Here is a 25,140-nt window from a genome sequence, read left to right as displayed (position 1 = left end):
AGAAAAAGACAAAAACAACTGGAGTCTGCAGTGTGTGCTAGCAATCATTGCGGGTGGGTAAACTGACAACATGTAACTGCATATTAAGACAAATGTAGAATTTAGACGAAGTATTCCATCTCTTTTCAGATGTATACTTTTAAACCTCAGGAACTGTTTTCAGTAGATGTCATGCCTTTTAACTTGAAAAAAGATAAGCGCAAATAAGCTCCCAATTGTCTCCCCAATATGTAAACCACATCTCGGGCTGCTGTCTCTGTTTCGCCTTTGAAGTTTCCCTGAAATGTCATGTGTTGTGAAGACTGCTGTGCATAAGCAAGACAATTTGCTCACTCTCAGGATTCTTACCGGTTTCCACTGCTATTTGGTATCCAGCCTCTAGTCTCCGAGATGACCTTTCCAGCCTCTCTGTGTTATCGAGCAGATGTGCCCTCTGAAAAAGAAAAGGGAAGAGAGAGAGAAAAAAAAAATCAGGCAGCAGCCTACAATGTTCTCTCCCCCTTTTTAATTGTGCTTTCATATTCCAGAACATAAAAATATCCACGTATATTTTATGGAACAGTCTGTTACAAGGACCACTGGAAGGGGCAGTTCTATGATCAATCATAATTATATGTACCAATCATTTTTGTTTTGAAACATGGAATATGTGCTTCAGTCTTCTTACATGAACCCACAAATCAGTATGCAACTATTACATGGGAAACCTGTCTGAAGAGCATTTCCAAAATAGATTTCTCTGTGACACATGCATGCAAGCACCCATGATTTCTATTCAACTACAGTTTGATGAAACCATCACCTTTAATGCAAGTGGTAGCTTTTAATATGAACTTAATTTTCAGCAGAGGATATATTTCCTTTATGTGTACTTCTCAAGTGAGGTGATAAAAACAACAAGCTATTCATACAGAATACTGAACAGCATGAATATTCTTCAGACTGTTTGATGTAAAAAGATGTAGAAACAAAACACTGGTTTCTTGATTTACATCTCTTATGCCTAAATATATGTGAATATATAAATAATATACACAGATGCAGGTATAAAATATTTTTCCCAGAAGTCATTTGCCCATTTATCAGACAACAATAAACTGTGGTAAAAATGCATCTTTCAATGCATTTTTACTTGGGGAGTCTGCAAGGGTGAAAAAGTGAAATTATTATTTTCATTAGTTTTTCTTCCATCCAAAACACCAACCATTTCAGCATGCAAGCTCGTTTCCTTTGAAAATTTGATCTAATCAAGTCATCAAAAAATACAAGCCAACCCCTCTCCCTCCCAGTAATCACACACACCTTTCCAAGCACTCCTTTACCCCAAAACCACATTTTGGATATTTGTCAAAAAATATTTCCTACAACTTTGCCTTGTTGACAGATGTCATTTTAAAATGGAAGAAATGCTTTCTAATAATAATAAAAAAAGGAGGTGCCATACATATTATCTGAGTGGCTGTCTACCGAAACGATCTACCTTGCTCTAATGAGCCCCTATGGATCTTGGGAGATGCAAGCTGTATTGACATGCACACTTAAGCTAATACACCTAGACCAGTGCCTCCAAGCTCTAGCAGCCAGGGATGCTGACAGAATATCTCGCTTCTATCTTCAAAGAAAGGAAGTGATTAGTATGTTATCATTACCATTCAAAACGTGATTTCCCTATTCCCTCCCGGCATAGGTGACACATCTCTGAGATGCGGCCAGACGATCGAGGCAGCTAAAGCCACATCAAAGCTTGCCTTGAATTTTTTTTTTTTCTTTTTTTTTTTTTTTATTCCCCCCCTCTCTTTTTCTTTTTTTGGAAATCATTAAAACAATGCATTTAGATCAGCACAGATAGGACCCAATGTGAAGGTCAGGAAAGCTGCAATAACAGTCTATAATAATTAATAGAGTTGTCTAATACACGGTGGATAGGTTAAGAGTAAATTGCAAAAAAGGCTTTTGCATTCGTGGGGGGCAGGCCACCAAGAAAAAAATAATCAGCACAAGCACTTAATAAAATTTAAAACCACAAGCTACAATGCTTTAATTGAAATCATGACAGCAACTAGAGTGGTGCATGTTCTTAGTACTCATGGTCAATCTAGATAATTAGTGTTAATTTTGCTTAATTATTTTTAAAAAGGCATCTTTTCATAACATCTGCTGGTTCCTCTTCATTGCCCATCACAATGAAAAAAATAGTATTCTGCTTTTCTCCAAATAGCACTCCTCCAAATGATACTGAACTAGTGTTAAATATTTTAAACCTGTAAAAACCCTCAGAAACCTAACACTCACATAGATGTCTCTCAATAAAGAAAAATAGAAGGGGAAGAGGGTGGAGGGTGTGGGGCATAAAAAGAAGGAGTTTAGAGGGTAGGACTCCTAAAAGTTAGAGGAGATACTTAAAAAACCACCAAAGGCTGGGAGTGAGCACAAGGAGTAGAACACTGATCACAGAACAGATGTACAGGGCTGTATATGAGAAATGAAAACACTATCCCGCTATGTTAAGGGGGAGAGGGGAAATAATCAGATTTCACATCACAAGGTGAAAGAGCTACCCAACAGAAAGAATCAGCATCTGACTGTATATTTTTCTATACCATTTAAGCCACATTTAAATAAAATAAATGACCATCCCAGTTCAGTCTTCCTGCAAGCAATTAGAATACCAAAGCCCTGTGAACTCGGTGCTAACGCTAACTCAGAGCCGTTTCTTAACTTGATTTCAGAGCCTTTCCACCCAAGGCATTCTATAATGAAACCTAATTTTATTATAAAGGGTGGTGTCATTTACACTGTTTGGATTTGGAGGCACCCTGTCCTTTGGACATGGAATCAATGCCCTATAGCAGCAGCTGATGCTTTCAACTGCTTCCCACCCCTCCCCAAAATCCTTCTCCCACTGTACCCCCTGCACTCTGGGAGGGGGGCAGCGAGGCGATTCAGGCTGTCTTGCAGCTTCAGGAACAGCTTCCATCTGGAGTTATATAAGGAAGTTTTGTAAAGTGGCATGCTATCACTGGAGATTCAGTCATTCCATGTGGGCTGGATTCAAACTGAGATCTCAGGAGCTCAAAAGACAGAGCGACACAGCCTCCATGGAAGCCTGTGTACGGCAAGTGTGCGAGAATAGAGCCTTGTAATGAGAGGAAGCACAGGTTTTATTAACAAACAGTATGGCAAACCACAATTTCTTTTAAGATCACTTCATACCTCCTTAGGAGAACTATAATTGGGGATGCCTTGATGTTTCACTCTGTGACGAGTTAAGAATTATGCCTGAGTCACTGTACTAGCCTTCATTTAAACTTTAATGTGCATTTTGCATTGGATATAAAAACACCATTGCATTTACAACCTATCCAACAGTGGGTACTTACATGCAGAGAATAAAATGCCAGCAATTGGGTTTTAAATTCTTTTTCTCTCTACCTGCACAATTTTATTCAAGGCAAACTAATAGATCCCTTTATTTTGTTTATTTTCTGCTGCTTTCAACATATGCAGAGAGAGAGAAAAACATAATATATGAGGCTAGCAAGGAAAGAAAAAAACAAGAAAATTATCAGAAGCAATTTAATTTTTTAGGTGGCTAACACAGAGGATTTAAAAAATCCAAAAGGTATAACTGAGCTAAGTATAGCTTCCAAGTTGCAGACCTTTGCAATAACACCCTGAATTTTCCTACTTGTCTTCATAGCTATTTCAAAAAGAAAAGCAGATAAGCAGCAGCTTTGTTCTTTACATAAATTAAAATTTCAGAGTGAATTCAAAAATTAGGAATCTTTATAAAACCATAATCTTATGCGTGCAAACAAAAATGATCCTACTGCACTCTTTGCAAAAGCACAGGAGCAGACACGCAGGTGGTGTTAAAGGGATGAGAAAATGAACCTTGTTCTTCTGAAAAACCTCAGAAATCAGGCTATACAAACCCTTGCAACAATACTGTCATCTGTTTAAATACTGGGACTATTGGGGAGGGGAGCTCAGCAGTGGTGGGAAGCTTTCATGCGGTTACATGTTTATTTTATTTAATTTTTTTGTTAACTCTTTTACTCTGTAGCTTTTACATATTAATATCAGCTCTCTGAGAAGAGGGGGGAAAATAGAGAATCTTTGTATCACAAATACCTACCTGTTTTTAAGAATTCGCTGTGATTGTCCTTAATCTGGTTACTTTTAAAATTCTTTGTCATCACCATTTCTAAAACTAACAAATCCTTTCCTGCAGAGTTCAGTATATATTACTGATACATTACAGGGCACACGTGTTCCACAAAGAAAATACCAGACAAATGTGTGATATTAAAATATTTGTGTTTCTAAATATATTTATTCAAATACTTCACTGGTCCAAGCTCTCCGTGTGAAATCCTTCAGAAATCTGACGTGTAAGTAAACTTGACTTTACTCAGCCCTTCTTTACAGTGGCTACTAGGAAATAATAAAAAAAATAGCAGTTCAAATACCTGCTTTGCTACAAAAGTAAGCAAAAGCAGAGATTAATTTCACAAAATATACTGAAACATTAGAGGATCTGACCATTAAAACAGGCTTCTTTCTAAATATTTATGAGTCATTTTATAACTGGAAGAAAGGTGTTCTGGAATACTGATCTCTAGTGTTACACCTACACATCTACAGCACTCACAAATAAATAATAAATATTGATATGTATGTAGGTCTCACTAGCCCTACTGTATTTTCAGTGGGTGTACAATATCCAATATAATACATAACTATTTAAATACCTCACACCAAACTCAAAACACTGTGAAATACCGTGTAATTTTTAAAATGTTTCAGCAAAGGTTTATACCAAAGCAATGCTTTCACTTTCAATACCAGTGTATAAATGTACTTTCCCTATCAAAGATTTTGTGATGCAAACATGATTATTACTGTACCTGATTTGATCATGGTATTCTTGGAGAGATCAAATAATAGAGGTTTTTTCCACCCTTCTTTTTCTAGTGCCTTTTAAAAAAATTCCACTATCAAAGAATGTTAATTTCTAAGGTTTGATCTAGAGATTCCTATGTAAGTATACAATTATTAGGGAAAAAGAGGCACAACAGTGAATATTTTAAAGCAATGTAATCAATATTTTTGCTTTGTGTAGATTTCCCTGCAACAATGAACAAAAAGATCTACTTCAGATTTAGAAACTCAGCTTTAAAGGGAAAGCTAGACAACAAAAAGCAAGAAAGTACTCACCTCTTCACGTAATTTTATCAACTGCAACATGAACGCACAAAAAAGATAAAAAGGAAAGAAATGGCAGGAAAGAAAGATCAGTTGTGTGACAGGATACAGAATTAACATTGACAATTTATCTGTTTACATGTTTAGCATTTAAAAATCACAGACAAACACATTAAAAGAACCTAAACATAGACTACATGCAGAGTTTTTTGAACGAATAAAGATCACTTTCTCACACTGTCACATTAAACAAAGAGAATAGTGTGAAATTCTCTTTTAAACCACATCTAAGACACCATCATGAAATAAAGGGGAATGACTTCATAGAAGTCTATATTATAAAGAAAAAAACAAGTTTACTATTCCTCCCTTCGAAGATTGTACAGCTGAAGTGGTTTTGTATATACAAGTTTTCAGAATGTTTTCTGTATATTTTAGTTGTGACAACTGATTTCTTATTTTACTAGCAGATCTAACTTATTAATAGATGACTGCATCTTTATAGCATGTATTTCAGTATTTCAGTTTTTATATACCTGAGTTCTACTGTAACTATATTATTTAATTTTATTATTGAACTTCATTTTGAGGGGTTTTGCCAGGTAAAAAAAAATGAAGCAGCTTAGTTAAATGGCTCAGAACTATGATTTATTGAATAGCATATTTAAAAATAGACAAAGGAATAGGGAAAAACATGAAACCTATTTCCCTCAGAAAAGACCCACTCCAGGTTCTTAATCCACACTATTACACAGTGTGTGTATATATATATATATATGCACACACAGAGTGTGTGTGTATGCTTATATAGTATATTAATTTTTATTTATTTATTTATAGTTATAAATCAACACAATCTAACACTAACACTAATAATATTGCACTGGCAGCTTTACTACAAAACTAAATAAAACCACAGCCTGAATATCAAGCTATGTTGTAATATACTCATCCCTTAGAGAGATAGATAAAATTATTTGTACTGGAACAAAATGTATAATTACTCACAACAAATATCTGCACAAGAATGGCCCTTTATAAAAAAATTATAGTTCACCGATTCCAGCTCAAAATTACAACATCTACATAGTTATCTCAGTTTGTGCTGATACTTCACCTACAGTTTCATAACATTAATTTTCAATGTGTAAGCTGAGAATGTTTACTACTAATAAAGTCTCACCAGCATGAAGGAAACAAAAGAACCTCCATTATTCTCTATTGTTTCATATGGGAAGGTTTGCCTCACCCCGTTTCCAAAAGGGACAAGAGGCTCTAATGAGATGTGATTAGGAGGCTCTTAAACCACCCTGACTTGAACTGGGCAGCTCTTCTGCACTGAGCTAAAGGAACTTTGCTAGAATTTGGTACAAAGAAAACTGCAGTGCCGGCCAAACCAGCGCCTAAATTCAAGTGCTTGGCCTATCATAAATTGGTCTCTTTCTCCAGCTCTTCCCCCCCTTTTTTCCCAAAAAGGCAAACATTAAGGCTCTTTAGAAAGAGACGATCTGGGAGTTGATCACATAGCTATCTTTTCTTTCTGAGGCCACCATTCTTCAGTTGACTATGATACTTAAAGGGCCAAAGTTTAAAACGACTCTCCCGCAATAGAGCCCGTCCGGGCATGCCACCCTGCTATAATCAATGAGAGTTTTAAAATGCTGCACATTTGTTTTTTCAATAGGTCCCAAACAAAAATGTTCTATCTTGTTTGTGCTGCATGGCTGAATTTAAGCTCTGCATGGGATTTGCAGCTAAGCTAAGTAATGGGAGAGGGTTGGGGTTTTTTCAGCATTGGCTGAAAGATATTCATTCAAATTAACAAAAGATGTATTTTCCCCCATTTAACAATGCTCTTGATGAAAATATGTTACCTTTACATTCCTATTTTGAAACATTATTTTTATTATGCTCACTCCTGAACTGTAAACAACATTAAGCCATGCGCAGCCACCATTTTAGGTTATGTTAATCAGCATATTTTTGAAACAAAGATTTTTTTTTTGGCAATACAGAATTCGATACAAGAGGTAATCTGTTCCTTTGTGGGCTATAAAAAAAAAAAAAAAAAGTCTGGTTTACGCTGGTTTGAACCAGTGGAATCTCTTGTGGCTAAGCCTTCTGCTGTGACTAAAATCAGAAGTGCACCACAGAGAGCAGGATGGGATGTGTGTGAGTGTGTGTGTGTGTGTGCACGCACGCGTGTGGCCGCCGGGCTCGTCATGTGACGCGCAGAACTGCCGAATTTTTTTTAGAAAGCTGATAACGCCACCGCCGTCTCTGTCCGCATACAGATAACGAATAAATGCTGAACTCTATTAAACGCCCTTTACACATTATCGTGGGTCGAACACACAATTTTCTGAACTTATGATGACAGTCTATTTATTTTGCTATAAACCCTCGGCATGTAACGAACAGATTTGTGTCTGGTAATGATCTGCTCTGCCAGGGCTATATGAAATGATACCGACCTTCTTTAGATCTTGGCGAATTAAATTGACCAACTTCACCCCCTGGTCTGTAGCTGAAGTTTGACACACTTTATGCACAGCAAGCCCAAATCTAATATTATCACAACTTTGTAGTCAGAAATTAAGTAGACACAAAATATTTGTTCAATATGAATCGCATATAGAATGTATGGGCATACGGATAGGCAGTTTAACCTAATGTGAATTTATTTAAATTTACTAATGAATGTAGCTGCAAAAGAGAAAGGAACAATGTTACACCTCATGAAAGCTGATAATACTGAACTTGACATAATTTCAGCCGAGAGAGATGTCTGATTTAACCCAACATATACTTCCTCAAAAACACACAAATTGCTACCTAAAACAGTTCTATTATTATTAAAGTGAAACTACAACTTTAGGTAGAGTCTCACTGCACTGAAAAACTCAAAACTTTCAAGAGATTTGCTAAATGTTGGTGGCCAGGATGACAAAGAAGAGTTGAAAGCAACAGAGCCAGTTTAAGACCACTCTTGGAAAATAAATAAAAACCCAAAGCACACCATAGTTTTTAGGGATTTGGTTTGTGAGATAGGGGGTTCTTTTGGTGCAAGAAATGACATTTCTTGATTTTTAACCTCTGAGTGCCGTAGCTGAGTACATTCCCATGATTCAAACTAAGAAGAAATTAAAATATATTAAGCAGTGACTTTACTGAACTCTAGGTGCATTTAGAGCACTAAATCACTACTTGTCTCATGAAGAAAAGTTGCATTTATTTAAAAAGAAGCTTTCAGGAGCAGGATTATATAATTCTTACAACTTCTTACAGGAAATTTCTATATGATCTATGTGTTAAAAGTGGTTACATCTTGGAATAATCACTATAAGGGAATTGTATTCCAAGTTATACTAAGTGTCATCTAGAGACAATGGCTGCTACTTCTGGGAGACATGTTGGGAAAATGAAGAAAACAAAAGATAAATCATCATTAACTATTCTTCAATCTGTTCTTTGTACTTCATTATTTCTTCCTGAGAGAACAACTGGAAACTCATACCTATGATCCAATTCATTACAGCTTATAACTTGGCTGTGGTTTGCTGTATTTGTACCTTTGAAACCCAACTAAAAAAAGAGAAGCTGAGGAAAAGACTCAGATCATTTATTTTTCCAATAGCAACCTGGTTTATTTCTAGCTTTTTAATATGGTCATACCAGCCAGCAAGCATTAAGTTCCATTTCTCTTCTCTCTCCACCAAAACCATCATGCAAATATTCATCACAATGACAAAGGCCAGCAACTCATATCTCTTGTATGCCTCTGGGTAACAACCCTGACAACCAGATATTCAATATTTCTATTGGCAGATTTTACCAATATTTGTGGTTTGGTACAGGAGCAATTTTGAGCTGGCAACTTTTGTCAACATATCCTCTGTCAGAAAAGGAATCCTTTCTCTCCCCTTTCACAGTTGGTGACTGAAAAACAAACCCACCATTTTTCAGTTAAACTAATTTACCCAAATCCAAACTGATTGAGAAACAAAAATCCTACAATATTAGGGTCAGGATCAGCCCATGCACCTATATTTATTTCCATCAGATGAAACAAAAGCAAGCATTTGAAACATCTTCAAATATTTTATATGGCTTTAAATTATACCTGAGCATCCTTTCATCATTTACTCCAATTTTCTATTGATATAATAATGTATAGGAGTGAATGAGTTTTAGGCCTGGGGTTACTGAGTTAAACACCACAATATCTCATGTTCAGTGTCTGATAAGTACCTAAACCTTACACTTAATTTTCAAAGCTGTACATTCTAATAAGCCCAATACCATTTCAAGTTTTTGCACTAGCTGCTTTCACCCATAGCTACATGTATACAAGTACAGGTATAAATAAAGGTATTTAATAAGAAAAAGAGAATGTGATATTTATTATTGAAACAACACAATGAATAATGTATTTTAAAAATACTGGCATTCACATATTTAAAAGAAATTAGGTGACTCTTTTATGGTGCTATTTAATTATATTTTTCAAGAAAGGAATGAAGAACCTTAAAAGGTACAGAGGTAATAATTTCAAATTGGGCAATAGAAAATTATCTTGATTACCCAAAAAACTATACATGAGTCATTCTGCAACCAAAATTTTGTTCCATTTAAATAGTGGTCATTTGGAAGAAAAAGCCCTAAGCTGATAAATTGAAGGTTGAAGGTATCACTTAGTTCCTTGAGATGAGAACAAGTCTTTTTCACCAAGTTTGGAAAAAAGATCATCAGTGACATAAAGTGCTCACATGAACCAGTTATTTAAACATTCTTTAAAAAGTGAAAATAAAATATTTTATCTCATCCCTACACATAAGATATTCTGTTATAAGTAAAGCTTCTTATCACAATTGCTGTTTTATGTCTGAATCCACACATTTTTTTATTGAAATGTAAAAGTAGCAGCACCTTAAGAGAAATAAAATGGGAATGTTAACACTTTCACAGGACTGCATTTACAATCATGACATACAGAGCGTGAAACTCTTCTCCCAAAAATAATCTTCCCCATAAATTCATTATTTAGATATAAAACCCCCTCTTAATTTTACTCAAAATTTGGAATCTTCCCTTTCTATCATATATAAATATGAAGATTAATGTCCTTTAAATTTAAGTCTTCACATAGGTACCAGAGATGCTATACTTCAGTCTAATGTCTTCAGCTAACATATCCTTTGTCTAATTTCATTAATGTATGAATTAAAGACTACTACAGTACCAAGTCTCTAAGTCTTTATTTTTTCTGTCCTTAGTGGAGCCGAGCCAATACCGAGCTTAGAAGATACAAAAAAATTTCAGAATATTGTTCTAATCAATTTCCTTATTTAATAATGCATTTATCAAGTAAATATTTACATAATTTGGCAAAATAATTGGGATTCTATCTGGTCAGAAGAGAAAATATGACCTGTAGGAAAACTTTCAGCTAATTTCTAACTTAAAAAATACAAAACTTTGCTAACATAAATTTCAGAAAGAAACTAAATATTGTCCTTTCAGACAGAGTGTCAAACAAGTTTCATCCCAAAAAGAAATATTATCAGGTGGGTCAAAGTGTCCTGAATTGCCTTTACAGTTGTTGGTAGTCTAGCAGGATCCTCATTGTAGTATGCAGAACAACAATACGGGTACAAGATTTTAAAAAAGCCTCAGGATTATCAAGCTTTCATCCATTAAAAGAGGTGGATAGCACTCTGCATCCTAGTACAACATGCATTATGAAAGCTTGCTCTTATTAGCACAACTTGTGTTTTTGGTACAAGGAGAGAAAATCTGGTTAAAGAAGAAATCACACAAGGAAACTGAGTGGGATACTGCCTAATTCTGAGAGAGCACTTTCATTTGTTTTGCCTGCCAGTGTTGATTTAATTATACTGCATTATTATCAAAGCTGCATTATGTACTTTTTTATTCCTTTTACATGTGTTTGAGGTGAAGACCTTGGCTTTGTCGGCAAACAGCGTGTTTCAAGTTATTTCTTAAGTACTAAATAATAAAGAAAAGAGAAGAAAAGATTTTTTTTGAGATAGCAGACAGTGATCACAAGTTAAAGGGTTAAATGTAAGATCTCCAAGAAACATTTTGAAGTTGATTAAGACCCCAGCTTTGCATTAAACAGTATCACTTCCACATGAGTTGTTGCTAATGCTGTTAAGGAGCAGCTTGAGAAGCCCAGTGTGCCAGTGACCTCCTTCACCCTCCAGCCACCCACTAGGGCTTCTTGATTAGCATCCTACCTGGTTCTCTGAGGAATTCCCGTCGTCCCCCAGGAGCTCATTCCGCACCTCATCACTGTAGGCGATTCGTGACCTTTTCTGTAAAACAAAAAGAAGAAAGGGTTAGGAAGTAAAGCTCCGAAGCCATTGGTATCAAGGCTGATCATCTTAAACCTCGAGAGCCCCCTAATGGATACCTATTTGATTAAAAAAAAATATATATAAAAATCTGCAAGTGAAAGTTATCACAAAGTTCTTCAACTGCTGCATCTTAACAAATCTGCATGGCAGAACTACAGTATTTCTAAGACAGTCACACCCTCAACATTGCAGCAATGAAAGCAGCTTCTGTGAAGCTCAAGAGACATAACATGTGAGGCAATATACACTAATAGCAGAAGCATGGAAAAAATGCCAGTGCAGGAACCAAGTGCATTTTTCTGAAGAACACTTGCTAGCAGGTCACAGAACACAACACAACAGTGATGGCAGCATTGCCACCAGACAGGAAAGGAAGACTGAGATTTTCCCACATTAAAAAAAAACCCAAAACCAATCCTGAACAACACAGGTGTGACATATCTGACTCAATTTAAAGATGTAGAAAATTAACAAGTGTTTTCTATGCTGCTAAAGCTGCTGGGAAAGGATCAGAATTTAAAGGGTGAAAGAAAGGAGGAAAAATAACAGCACAAGGAAACATTGGTTTTCAGCAGTTCATGGAAACCACAAAACTGAGACAGTCATCCATGGTATCATTATCAGACAGGATATTAAGTAAATTCACAGCTTATGAGCACCAGATTTTCTCCTGAACTGATAATTATCTTGATTCTAAACTAGATCAAGTGCCAAGCAATGGAAGGCAAATGTGAGATGATTACCAAGATAGCACAGGATTCAGCAGAGCAATGGGAAAGTCCACAATGGGAACATCAGCCCAGCTTTCTATTTCTCCGTTAGCTAAATAACAAGCTATTAATTAATATTCCTACACTTACCATTAAAGGAGGGATTGAATTTTTAACATATTGTCTATTTTTTTTTCCTTTTTGAGAGTAGTTATGGTAATTTTTACACCTCATCAGAGGAAGAAACTCAAGAGTAACAAAACCTAAGCTGAAGGTCCTTCCTTTATTGATGGGGGCTTCCCTCACACCCTGTCATGATACTGCCTGCCAGGAGGAACTCAGAAAAAATGAATCCCTCCTCAAACCTTCTCTGCTTGGGCCATCATGCCAAAACTTGTGCTTGGGACTGAGGCACAGGAAAAAAACCACTAGAAATTATACAGACCACAGGGAAATTCATCACCTTAGTAACAAAGGGGTTTGGAAGTGGGTCACCCTTTGTGCAAGGGACCTAGCAGTGAAGGAAGCCTTGTATGGGTCACCTCAGAGCTAGACATTTTAGCTCTTTATGTCATGTAGCTCCCCTTTATTACCAACATGATCATTACAATGTCTACACATTTGTGATTCACTTGCCAGTGCTCAGATCTAGATCATTTCCTGAAGCTACAGATGTAAGCAGGAAGGACAAAGCCCTGGACCACGGACCCACTGCAAGAGGTGAATTGTGCCAAATCTTTTGGAGATCTCAGCTGTCACAGTTTCATACTAACCAAGCTAAAGTAGTCTACAGCATTAAAGGAAATGAGAACCTTTAAACAGGCTGTGGTATCAGAGCTGCCTGTTTAAATTATTCATTTCATCACTATGGGGGACTAAAACACTCCACAGTATGCAAGAATATCATATGGAGATAGGTTTTGTTTTTCTCTTTTCTCACCAAAAAGCCAACAAATTGGCATAGATTGCTCAATTACATTATTTTCCTATTTTTATTGGATACATATCAAACAAGGAAGGCAATTACAAATATATACCAATAAATATCTAATCTTCTTTTCTGATTAAGATTCAATCTTAAGACCTCATTTGAGGTCTAGCAGTTCAACTGTACAGTTTCTCCCAATTTCACAAAATGAGCCAGCCCCATTGATCCTGTTAGTGTTGAATGTATTTATCATTATTAGACTGAGATGAGGAGCATGATGCTTCATGAGCTTGTTCTCCAGTGAACAAGCTTCCTAATAATATGTAGGGAATGAAATGCTCCTTGATTACACATCATTTATTTGAAAGATGTAACTGGATGATATTCTCATTCTTAAGAGCCTGCATGGGAGAAGGAAAAAGAATATATTTCACGAGAAAGAAATAAAGGTTGATAGCAATACAACTTTTAGATCCTTTATAATCCTTTACTATAATTGCCACTGAACTTAATAAATATATTTGTATCATTGTTCTTTTATTGTAATAATCTGTCACAATCTGAAAATCAGAAATTTTATTAAAAGAAATAATGCTCTGGCTACAATTAGGTATAACTCTTTGCCATAATCAATAAATAATTTGATACTACTTTTGATCACAGTTCCACTACCAAATGAATCAATAATATAAAAGGAAAGGTCTTTGAACTAAAGTGTTCATTTATTCTTTCAGGATTTGTCCAAAATATCAATATCTTTAAATACTATTCTTATTTTTAATACAGCATTATTGGTTAACACTTTTAAATGTGACTATCAAGATTAGTTCAGCTTGTCTGGACTCAATAATTAAGTATTTTTTTATTTATTTTTTATTTTTTAGTTCATAACCATCAGCTGTTTATAAATATATATACTTTAGCCAAATGCAAGAATGATAGTTTGAGGTGGAAATGTCACACACTCTGCTACAGTTTGAAGGAAACCAATTCATAATGCATTTTATAAATAGTTAATGACTTCTATACATAAGCTAACCAGGCAAATCAAGAAATTGTCAACATTTTTAGTCTTAGTTGTCACTTACCACTGTCTACTGGTACTTTATATGTATGTTTCTAGAAAAGACAGAAGCTTTACAGAGTTTGTAATCCAAGGTATTTCTGGGCAGCTCAATACAGGTTTAAGAGGTTCTGTGTGCAGTTTTTTTGACTGCAAAGCTCTGTCATATATATAAGTTTTCCTTGTATTTTATATTTTCCTGTATATACCTAGACAAAAAGTCTAAACACACAAGTGGTTTTGCTCAGTGAATGTGTTTGCATGTGCCCAAACACAGAGACACAAAAGGGTTAAGCTACCTTCTACAAAACTTCAGCACTCAGAAAGTTTCAGGGGCTGTTTTAAATGTACTACAGTACCCACACCTTCTGACAAGGAAGAATTTCTGATTCCAGGCAGATCTCTCTTGGTTTATGAACAGGATTTTTTGCATACTGATCGGGTGATTTCCTTAAAGCCCTGTTCAAACAGATACACTTGCTCAGTTCTGTCTGGCAATTTGGCTTTAAACAATCTGTCTACTTGACCCAAGCCTTAACATTTCCCAATAGAACTGAATGTGTTCATAGGCAAGCCCAGCTAAATTAGAATTGAAATGAATTAACTCAGCTTTAACTAATTAAGATCTGTGATCTGCAGTACCACCCCCCTGTATGATTCCACATGTGAAGCAGGGTACACGTAACCAGACTGTAAGAATTCTGCTATACCACTAATCTGAGCATACCAATGAAGTTCCTCTATTACTAAAGCATATGAGAAGTTAATTTCCATGGCCTACACATGGCAAAGCAATTGCTTAAATTGCCTCACCTGGGAATTTAATACAATGTTATCATCAGACCAGCCCCACTGTAAATAGATTTATAATGCTTTCCATGTGCTAGGCTAGGTTGCATATGAATTAAGTAATGATCTGGTATTACAATACAATCAGCTAGTTCCCACACCTGGCAGACAGGATATTTTGCTAAATTACTACCTATACAGATACATCACAACATAAAAACAGAGAAGGTAATGGGAAGAGAAACAATCTACATGGTGTATGACTGAATTTTGCACGGTAACCAAATAAGATGTAGATAGAAAGAGGTATCCAAAATAATCTATTTCCAACATCTGCACAACAGAACACATACTTATTCATTTCTATTCAATTTTGGCCTAATTTTCCACATTCTATACTTTAATTACCATCCACATTCTGAAATGTTCCCATTAGTGAAGGCCAGAACTAGCCAGTGCCCCCTCACTCCAATGCACTTCCAGCAATCAGCCAAATAATTGATATAAAGTATTGTACATTTTCATACATGAACTAAAGAATAGCTTTCCCCCTCCTAAATGCTAAGCAGCCCACAAAGAGATGAGCAAATGTAGGTGCATTTCAGACAAAAGACCCAGCAGATCCTTTTATCCCTACCTCTCAATTTTTCAGGCTCAATGTTTTAAGAGCAGTTTAAACAGATTTTTCTGGTGGAATATATGTAAACAACAAAAAAGCTTATTTATCCACAAACATCTGTTTTCATACAAAATTTATTAGAATTTCCAAGTACATATAAATGTTTTTAAAAAATCTCCAGGCATCTGTTTCAGAGTCTGGCCCTGTTCTAAATGTAAATAAATACTTGAGATTAACATAACCAGAAATAATTTGTGGGAATATATCAGATTTTGTGTTCTTTTACAGTAGTCACTTCTGCCATTGCTCTTGCTAAAAGCAAGCTGAAAAAAGTGACCTGATCCCCAAATGGACAGCTCAATATTGCAGAATATACACTTTCATCTCTGCCTTTTGGAATAGGTATTTAAGTATTTTTTACTGAGCACAAATGGAAAAGATACAGTTTAACAAATTTAGAGGAAAAGTGGCCCTATTTAACAATCTCAAAGCTTATATTGAAACAGAAACCCAATTAAATAAAATAAATTAGTATTTCTTTTCCATTTGAAAAATTGTGTTCAAACTTCAGTTTTCAAAACTTATATTTCATTTTAATTTTCCAAACTATATTTATCTATAAAGGTGATCAAGGAACAACAGACTAGACACTTCAGACAATTTCAAAGAGGTTTCCTGCTCCTAAAAATTGGGTGCACGAAGCAGGAAAATTGTGCTAATATACAATCTGCTGGACTTTCAAGCATTTCCTTAAAAAAACTGAAAAAAAAAACCCCAAACAAATGGATACATTCCTGCCCAAAAGTAAATAAAAACTATTCCACAAATCCACTGAAAGTTCTGATTGAAAGAATCAATTTAACAGCACATGTCAGCTGGCAGAAGTCGATGTCTCAGCCACCCCCAGTGTTGCCTCCCTCCCTGCACACGCAGAGAAGAGGCTGCAGGCAACTCTGAAAGAGAAACACAACTCAAACCCCGTGTTCTGCCACTCTGCCAAATGTCAGCAGCTTCCTGCAACAGCAGAGAGAAATCAAACTGCAAGTGCTAATGTGAAATTAATGCAGAGATACTATCACCCATCTTAAAGAGATGTCACAGGTCCATAAATCTTCTTTTCAATAATCCTCATCAAACACACTTTTAGTTTCATTATGAGGTGAGGGCAGGGAGGAAGGTCAGGCAAACCCCGTGAGGACACAACACATTTTGTTATGTTGATGGTGAAAAATGCAGCTTCTGCCCACAAAACTACTTGCACCTCAAACTCATGAGCAGGGGATCATGTGTGCCACCAACGAGGCAGATGCTTAAACTGCTACATTGCACCTCCTGTGGGTAGGAAAGGAAACAAGTGACCTGAGAGAGAACTGAAATTCACTGTTTCTGTGAATTTATGGATTTACAGAGGATGACTCCTATTGTGAAAAAGACAGTTCTATTTAGAAAAGCAGCTCTTATTTACCTGAACTCAAACTTCTAAACTTAACAACTCAGAAATGGAAAGATTTTTCAAAATTCAAAAGGTTGGAACTAACTGACCTCTGACTCATTCCGTTTTTAGAGAATGCTCAAACATTCACTATGATCACTATGGAAATCCATGGAAACATCTAAAGAAACATAATGCAATACAACAGTTATAAATCCAAGCATAGAAAACTTCAGGTGAGTACTGCCTGGGCTTGAATAGTACTCTCCAAACATAATAAGGAATAACTCCCCTTAGCCTGGCATGTAAATCAATTTTATTTTTCTTTTTATTATAACCACTCATCTTTGCTTGTTTGAATTACCCCATTCTAATTCCAAACCTTGGTCCCTCCATATCCAGTACTTTATTCTTTCATCAGAATTTAGTTTCTCCAAGGTGCCTTTAGTGCTGGGCTGTTCTGCACAGCAGTTTTCCAGCCTTTTTACTCATATGCCATAATCTCAAAATGTTCCAGGCATCAGCTGCAGCAGGAAGGAAGACTGGGTATATCTGCAAATTTGACTGTAACATCTCTGTAGGCCAACAGTGATACATGACCTCTGCACTGCTGACTTGCAGTTATTCCACTGTCCACTGTTACCCACAGCTCACAGTCTGTTCCTCTAATGTACTTTTCATTCTCTAATTTCAGTATTTCGTCCAACCCCCTTCTATAGATTCCTTCAAACAACCATTATTAAACTATCATCTTTCATTACAAAGCCCATCTCTACACATCTACTTAGCTGGCTGAGTTAACCAACTTCTCTATTCAGTCAGTGGAAATTCCTTTAAATTGTGCATGAGATCACACAAATTCATTCCTTCTCAGATCCACCTTCCTGAAAAGCCTGTTGCATCCTTGTAGCCACCCGGTGCATGTTCAAAAACCAGTCTGATAATTTAGATTGTTAAATTAAATGTTGGTTGTTGTGCCTTTTGCTTTAATATATACATTAGCTAATTGCTGACAAAGGTTCTGCAACTTGCAGACCCCTCTTTCCTACAGCCATTTCTATCATCAGTGCTGGAATAAAAGGCAAGAGCAAGGCTGGAGGGGGGGGAACATCCTCTCTTCCCAACTAAGACAACAGCTTGATAATAAAGATACCTCAAGTGAAAGACCACACCTGATGCAGGCACAAAGTAATCTACACATAGGCAATTAATTTCGGTGTAGGGGGACTATAAATTCTGTTTAGAGCACAGGTTCAAAATTGGTCTTGAAGTGAAAAAGGACACATCCAGACTGTGGCATCAAAAAAAGCCATCTGTATGCAAAGAATAGGAGCAGCCAAAATCAATCCAGTATTCTTGACAAATAAATTGATCCTCAATTCAGGTTCAGGCTAACCTGCAGAAATATTTCAGGATATCAATATGATCATTTAAAACTATTAATTTACTATGTCAAGTCCTAGAAGACTCTCACCTGTAAAACAGATTTTTAAAAGTCACGTGAGGCATTGGAAGTCAGTCACTAATATCATACAGGTTGCTGTTTTTCTACAGAAGTCTCAGTGTGATCTGAATAACTTTGATTTAAATACAAGCACAACTAGGCTACAAAAATAAGCTTATTTTGAGAATGGTCCACAGGTTTTTTAAATATAATATATACTTGCAAGAATTACAAGTTTCTCTGCAAAATTACCTTTTAGGGAAAATTGTTAAAGATAATGGTGGAACAGAGAACTCCTAGTACCTTTTAGAAGCACACTACAAAGCTTATGTTTCTTTTATGAAATCTTTATTGGTCATCTCAACTCATCTCCTTGCTGTAATGACCTAAGTCATATATTTTAGTGTTTTCTTTTATTACTATGAGTTTGGTGCCTTTTAAAATAAAGTCTATTTTACCACACAGCTTCATTTATCCAGCTAATGCTATTTAGGGGACAAGGAACAATACACATCAGGATCATGTACTTCAGACTGTTTTGTGGTCCAAAGACTTTATGCTGTGCAGTAAGTGTGCAATTAACAAAAATGTTTTCTAAACATTTGGAGCTGCACTGGAGATGAAGATAAACTGCAGTGTGTTGGACCAAAAGAGAGATGAACTGAGAAAATAAAAATATGGAGCCATTTTCCTCCAAGGGAGGAGGTTCAATCAGAATGCCAACTTTTAAAGAGAGTGCTCCCAAACACAGTAAAGCAGGGAGGAAAAAATTCTTAAGGAGGCTCAAGATTTTCTAACTAATTAGTTCACACTAATTAGCTCATGGTGAAGGATGATAAATAAACATCTCAGACAAACCAAAACATTGAATGTTCATTAAAATACCTTTGTTTCAGCCAGTATCTCCATCTGGAGCCCAGGTTCCCATTGCTAACAGTAACAAGACACCTGCTGGTACATTCCACCAGCTCCTCCCTTTCCCAGAAAGAAAGCATCCAAGTTTTACTTCCTTCCTCTCTGCTACTCAATTGCCTTCATCAGCCTGTACCTAACTGTAAATGAAAACCTGTAATTGGGCTGAACCAGTTGCCATTTTTGAACACCATCATCATCTTTTTCAGCTCTCTCACTGCCTGGATTTCTAACAGTAGGCAAAGCCCAGGAAAGATGGTATTTTTCAGGCTTTCCAATTAGAAGTACAATTTTGCTACAGAGCTCAGTCTCTAAATAAATTATACATTTTGTCCACTGTGAAGTCCAAGTGTAAAAACCAAAATGAAGCTATAAAGACAGATCTCATTTTGGACATCCAGAATGAGGGCAGAGAGAATGAGATGTTTCTAAGGCAGGTGAATTGTCCCACCTACATTTGTGCTACTCTGATAGGATCTATTTTAAATCAAAGAAACTTAAGCAAACCTTTCCAAAAATACTTTTTAGTCCATAAAAATCTATTTTTAGACACTGTCCTTTTTTTACTGAGCACATACACTCTCTCAGCAGCATCTGTCCAGTCATATATTGATACATGTTTTTTAATTTCTGAAAATTGTAATACACAGAGTAAGAAATTTTCAGTTGACTCCTAAGAATATTGATCTCTATTCCATGAGAGTAGCAGATGACAATTTCTGACTTCACCATTAAATAAAAATAAAACAATGCTTGATGCAAATAAAAATTAAATAGACATATGGTGTAATTATGGTGGTTTGCATACAAATATACCCACAAGGTACTCATTCTGTGTACTTCACTGCAAACATTCTGAACTATAAGCACATTAGCTCAAAGTATTAATTAATGAAAAGGAAAACAAAAAATACTTTGTGTATAGCATAGGTCTATCAATACTGATTTTTGGATCTTGCTGTTCATGCTTCCTGAATTTATTATTTTTGCCCTGATGTGATTTAGCTGAGATTCCCTTCCTTCCTTCTAGAACATATGTACTTGCAGAAAGACATGTTGCCTTGCCTGAAAAAGATAAAGATTGTCTGAGTTTAGTAATTTTGGTAGTTAAGTGGCCGCAATTTGGCTTTGAAGTTTGCAGCAGATTGATGGGGAATAAATCCGTACTTTCAGTGCTCCCCACCAGGCACTACTGGGACAGCACCAGTTGTTTCATGCTGTGTTAAATCAATAGCTAATATGGTAAAATACTAGCCCTATGTTCAGACATGGCATTTTCTAGTTTTATCACAAGCTGATGATGAGCAGTTCTTGCTTTACACTACCTGAGATAAAAGTCAGTAACTAATCCACTACCTCTAATTTATCAAAAATCCACTACTTCTAATTTATCAACCCAAAGTCCTCCTCCTTTTTGTACTGCCTCTCCATTTTTCAGTCTCCCACTCCAGTGAAAATACTTATTAAAATATTAATTTCTAAATTGATGAAAAAATATTATTATACACATATCCATATGAAAAATAACCCTACCAACCCATTCCCTACTTTGTTCAGTTCTTCAGCACTCAAGTTGTAAGCCTAAGGGAAAGTGTAAGGGAAAGGCAGTTTCTATACTTATAGAAAACATTGATATTTACATATATTTGGTATTTAAAGTGTCTGATAGACAAACTTCACCTAACTTCTTGTTTTTTCCTGTTACCTGCAGCAGTCAGGAATTCTGCCTCCAAATGGACCAGCACACCATACAAAGAATAATGGGCATCATCAACACTTGGCAGTAGCTCATTTCACACTAAACACTGATGTCCAAACTCTAAAAATTCACTGAGTATTTCTGTTTTTTCCCTGTTCCTATGTTGTCACCAACAATGCTTACAATTTCTATTGATCTTGTTTATAGCTGCCTAGATTTTCACTGTCAAGACAATGTAGAGTGAACCTTAAGGAAAGTCTCACTTGATGTACAACTGCATAAAGGCTGTTATCTCAGTCAAAGCTTCAATTAGTCCAGAACTTGTACTGCCTCCTATAGTGGCCATTAATGGATAATAAGGAGAAATCTTAAGAAACAGAGCAGGGATGGAATTATTCTCATTTCAGTAAATGCTGCCTGTTTCTGTTGATCAGCAGTTCAGGGAGTTTGAGGTATATCTAAGAGCTTTACACTTAATAATAAACCTTAGTGGTTACTGCTTAAAAAGTACTTCTTTTATTTAAATAGCAACTGAAGAATGGCATCCATGAACAAGAAGAAAGATGTTCAGATCTCAGTATCAGGACAAAGATTAAATTCAAAAGTTATTCACTTGAAAAAAGTGGAGTGAAATTCCAAACAAAGAAGCTGACAATTAAAGTATCAAAAGCAATTAATTTGTATCACAGAGTGTTGTAATATTTCTTCCATGGAACACATTCTGACAGTAAGAATTTAATCCTGAGGATCTCATCTTTACATGGTGAACTCCAGAATAAGAGAAAGATTTCCTAATGAATTACTTTACAATTTCAGCTCATACAAGTCAGTTGCTCTCTCAATCTCCTAACAAACAATGGCAAATATGCAAACTATTCATATTAGAAAAATAGAACTATCCTCTACAGTCATATTATATTTCTGCTCGGCTCCTTTGAAGTGCAAGAAAGGCCCAGTACCATTTGACCAAACATCTGTCCCTCCACCCCAGCAGCTGTTCTTGCATGGCACAGTGTAGAAACTTCTGGTATAACAAAGCTGTTAGCATCAAACACAGATATCTGATACAAAGCCAAACAAAGTTTGATAGCATATGGCAAACATAATAGTTTCAACACCAACTCATGAACCTAGCATGCAAAACCAATGTGGAAAGAATATAAGGAACCAAAGGGAAAAAAAGTCCCATTGTGTAGCACATATCTGGGTTTTTGATTCCTGAATATTCAAGGACAGACTCAAATTTATGCAATAATCTGATTTAAAATTTCAACCTACAAATGAACTCTCACAAAGCTAGAGAATGATAACTATTCCACTAAAACCTCAGATGTGAGATCTGCCATTCTTTCCCCATCATGCAACAATTTTCCATCTTATACCTTTCACAGTTTGCATCCACTTATCACACTCTGCCTCCAGTGTAATCATACTTACCTTTTCTTAGCACAAAGTGTGAATGATAAAATATTCTATTTTGTTTCCTCTTCCACCACTCCTTTTGCCATTTCCTACTGGTTCTCTCCCTCTGCTCAGATATTGGGGTCCTCTCCTAAATTCCCTCTTCCAAATCCCCCACAGCATCATGCACTGCACAACGAACAGGAGTGGTCATCTGGAAGTGTCCTTTGTCCATTACCACTGTCCACTGCTACTGTGAGCAGCTCTGTAGTTCTACAGGACAATGACAACCTTTATGACAGGATCACAACAGGTTTCAAAGATTTCTGAAGCAGTGGCCTCACGGAAAAAGTTTAGAACATTGTTACGTGACAGTTTGAAATTTTTTTTTCCCTTAAAACAAGATCTATATACCTGATAATACAGGATCCTGCAGTAAATCACAAGACTGATACTTGAGCATTAACTCCAAAATATAAGTGATTCCACAGTTAATTAGGAAAATGGAAAGCATAGCTACACATAGCTGACTAGAGGTATATTTTTATTTAAGTATGAAAAGCAATTATTGGACCTTAAAAAGTACCCTACCAGAAAGTGTTTCCCAGGCCATTTGGATTCCTAGTTTGTATTTCACATTTTGGATCTAAATACCTCATCAAATAGAGGGTATTTCAGACATTTATTACATCCTGAAAGAATCATTGCAGGGGATCATAGGAACCAGTTTGTGTTTTCCTAAGCAGTATTTCCATGCATGGCCACTAAAGCTGACACATTTGCTTGTATCACTCTGGGAAAAACAGTCAAGACCTAGTGTCTGGATTTCCTCCTCCAGTGTATGATGGATCAACTTTGACTAAACACACAAAACCACATAAGCACAGAAATAGCCACAAAGCCACAAACCAGATCCACAGAATAATTTATTTAACACTATCTTCTAAAGGGGGAAGCACTCTAAGACTCTCCCAATCACTAATTTAATATAGGGACATCCCTGGTATCACTGTCCTGTTTTTCTCAGGGGCTGGATAGTCCCAATGGTTATTAAGAAGAAACTAGCAGTCCACTATCTCAAAGAGAAAGGTGCACATACATATTTCTCCTTTGTCTGTTTGATTTACAGACCTGAGGAATATGGATTACCTCTGTTATCTGCACAAACAAGCTCTACTAGAATCCTGGCATTCAGTCAACTTTTATCTTGGGGACCCCAAATTGTACTGTTAGGCAACACAGAGCACCTATCTCGACTGAATTGTCACACAAATAGATTTTTGTCAGATGTTCAATTTGTATTGGGGAGCATGCCAGCAAAAACAAAAGTCAGCAATTTAAAACAACAAACCAGCCCCTGTGCTGACAGGAACAAATTACTATATTCCAAATGAATAAGAATTACTGTAGATCACAGATCCTCAGTATGAGCCCTACACAAAGGGTGGAAAAAATCTTCCTCAAATTAATTCTTTCTGGTAACTCCGTGCTCCGAAACAAAAAGAGGCTGAGGACAAATAAAATACAACACAAAATAACACAAATAAGTTTATAAAAGCACATAAAGAGGTACAATCAAAGAGGAATTAATTATTTAACAACTGGTAGTGCTAAGACAGGAGATGAGCAAAGACTCATTAGAGTTCAAAACTAAACTTTTGCAGTTGGTCACACGCTGCAGCAGTGTGTTGTACTTCTAACAAGTCCCAGATCTGCTTTCGAGGCAGTGACCTTACAGAGCTGAGTGCACTCGAGGTGATGCATGCATCTTTTCGGGCAAAGATAGAAGTAGCTGCAAAAACACAATACATTTTGTTAGCCCACCCTAGGAGCAAAACTTATTTCTGTTCTTGCACAAACCACACAGAAGGTCTAGCACAATCTTTTCAAAGAAATCTTCTGATCACTCTGTAATTATTCCTTTTCGAGTGACCCCATTCCATAACACACCATTTATGAAAAGACCTTGAAAACACTTTGCTTCTGAAACTTGGTAGCATGCTACACAGATCTTAGCATTTGAACTAAGAATTATTTTTCTTTTATGGGTTATAGCACTTAAAAAAGCAACTTTTATCTACAAGCTAATTGGAATGAAATTTGTCTAAATAATTTTTTCTGTTTCTTTTTCTGCTGTTTACAATGTTTTTGGGGGTTCATTTTGATTTTTAAGTCTATCTCCTACCCATCTCCTACCCTGACAAATAAAATTATTTCCAATCTTGTCTTTGCAACTGTAATTTCTTACCTTAGAAATTATGATGCCAAAAAAACCCAATGCAAAATAACAATGTAACATTGAGCACTGGTAGGCATAAAATTATATAAAAATCCTACCACTCTAATAACTACACTGAAAGATTGTACAAAATCAAAAAAAAAGTAAATAAAAATGTATCTTCTTGAATGTCATCTCCTGCCAAAATTTATTAAAAATGCCTGCATAATACACTTTTAGCAAACAAGTAATACTAGAAAAATAAAGCTGCAAGCATAAAAATATCTTAATTTAATTTCTGGTAGATCATTCCTGTGATTTTGAAACTACAGGGAAA

The 25,140-nt window shown here is 36.0% G+C and overlaps 1 protein-coding gene across 4 annotated transcripts in view; it reads right to left on the bottom strand.

Moving 5' to 3' along the window:
• VTI1A (vesicle transport through interaction with t-SNAREs 1A) overlaps positions 1–25,140 on the bottom strand; it is a 257,422-nt gene that overhangs the window by 196,281 nt on the left and 36,001 nt on the right. For 2 of the 4 annotated variants that reach the window (XM_056494312.1, XM_056494314.1), the window contains exons 4-6: positions 11,469–11,546; positions 5,221–5,241; positions 349–433 (exon numbers count right to left, since the gene is read on the bottom strand). In XM_056494312.1, the coding sequence (XP_056350287.1) occupies positions 349–433; positions 5,221–5,241; positions 11,469–11,546 (184 nt within the window). The remainder of the gene's footprint in view (positions 1–348; positions 434–5,220; positions 5,242–11,468; positions 11,547–25,140) is intronic. The other 2 variants (XM_056494313.1, XM_056494315.1) reach the window with 1 other exon arrangement.

The sequence above is a fragment of the Oenanthe melanoleuca genome, chromosome 6 (genome assembly GCF_029582105.1).
Source record: "Oenanthe melanoleuca isolate GR-GAL-2019-014 chromosome 6, OMel1.0, whole genome shotgun sequence".
NCBI classification, from domain to species: domain Eukaryota; kingdom Metazoa; phylum Chordata; class Aves; order Passeriformes; family Muscicapidae; genus Oenanthe; species Oenanthe melanoleuca.
The sequence above is the reverse complement of the archived record's forward strand: the minus strand, read 5'-3'. Positions and strand labels throughout refer to the sequence as shown.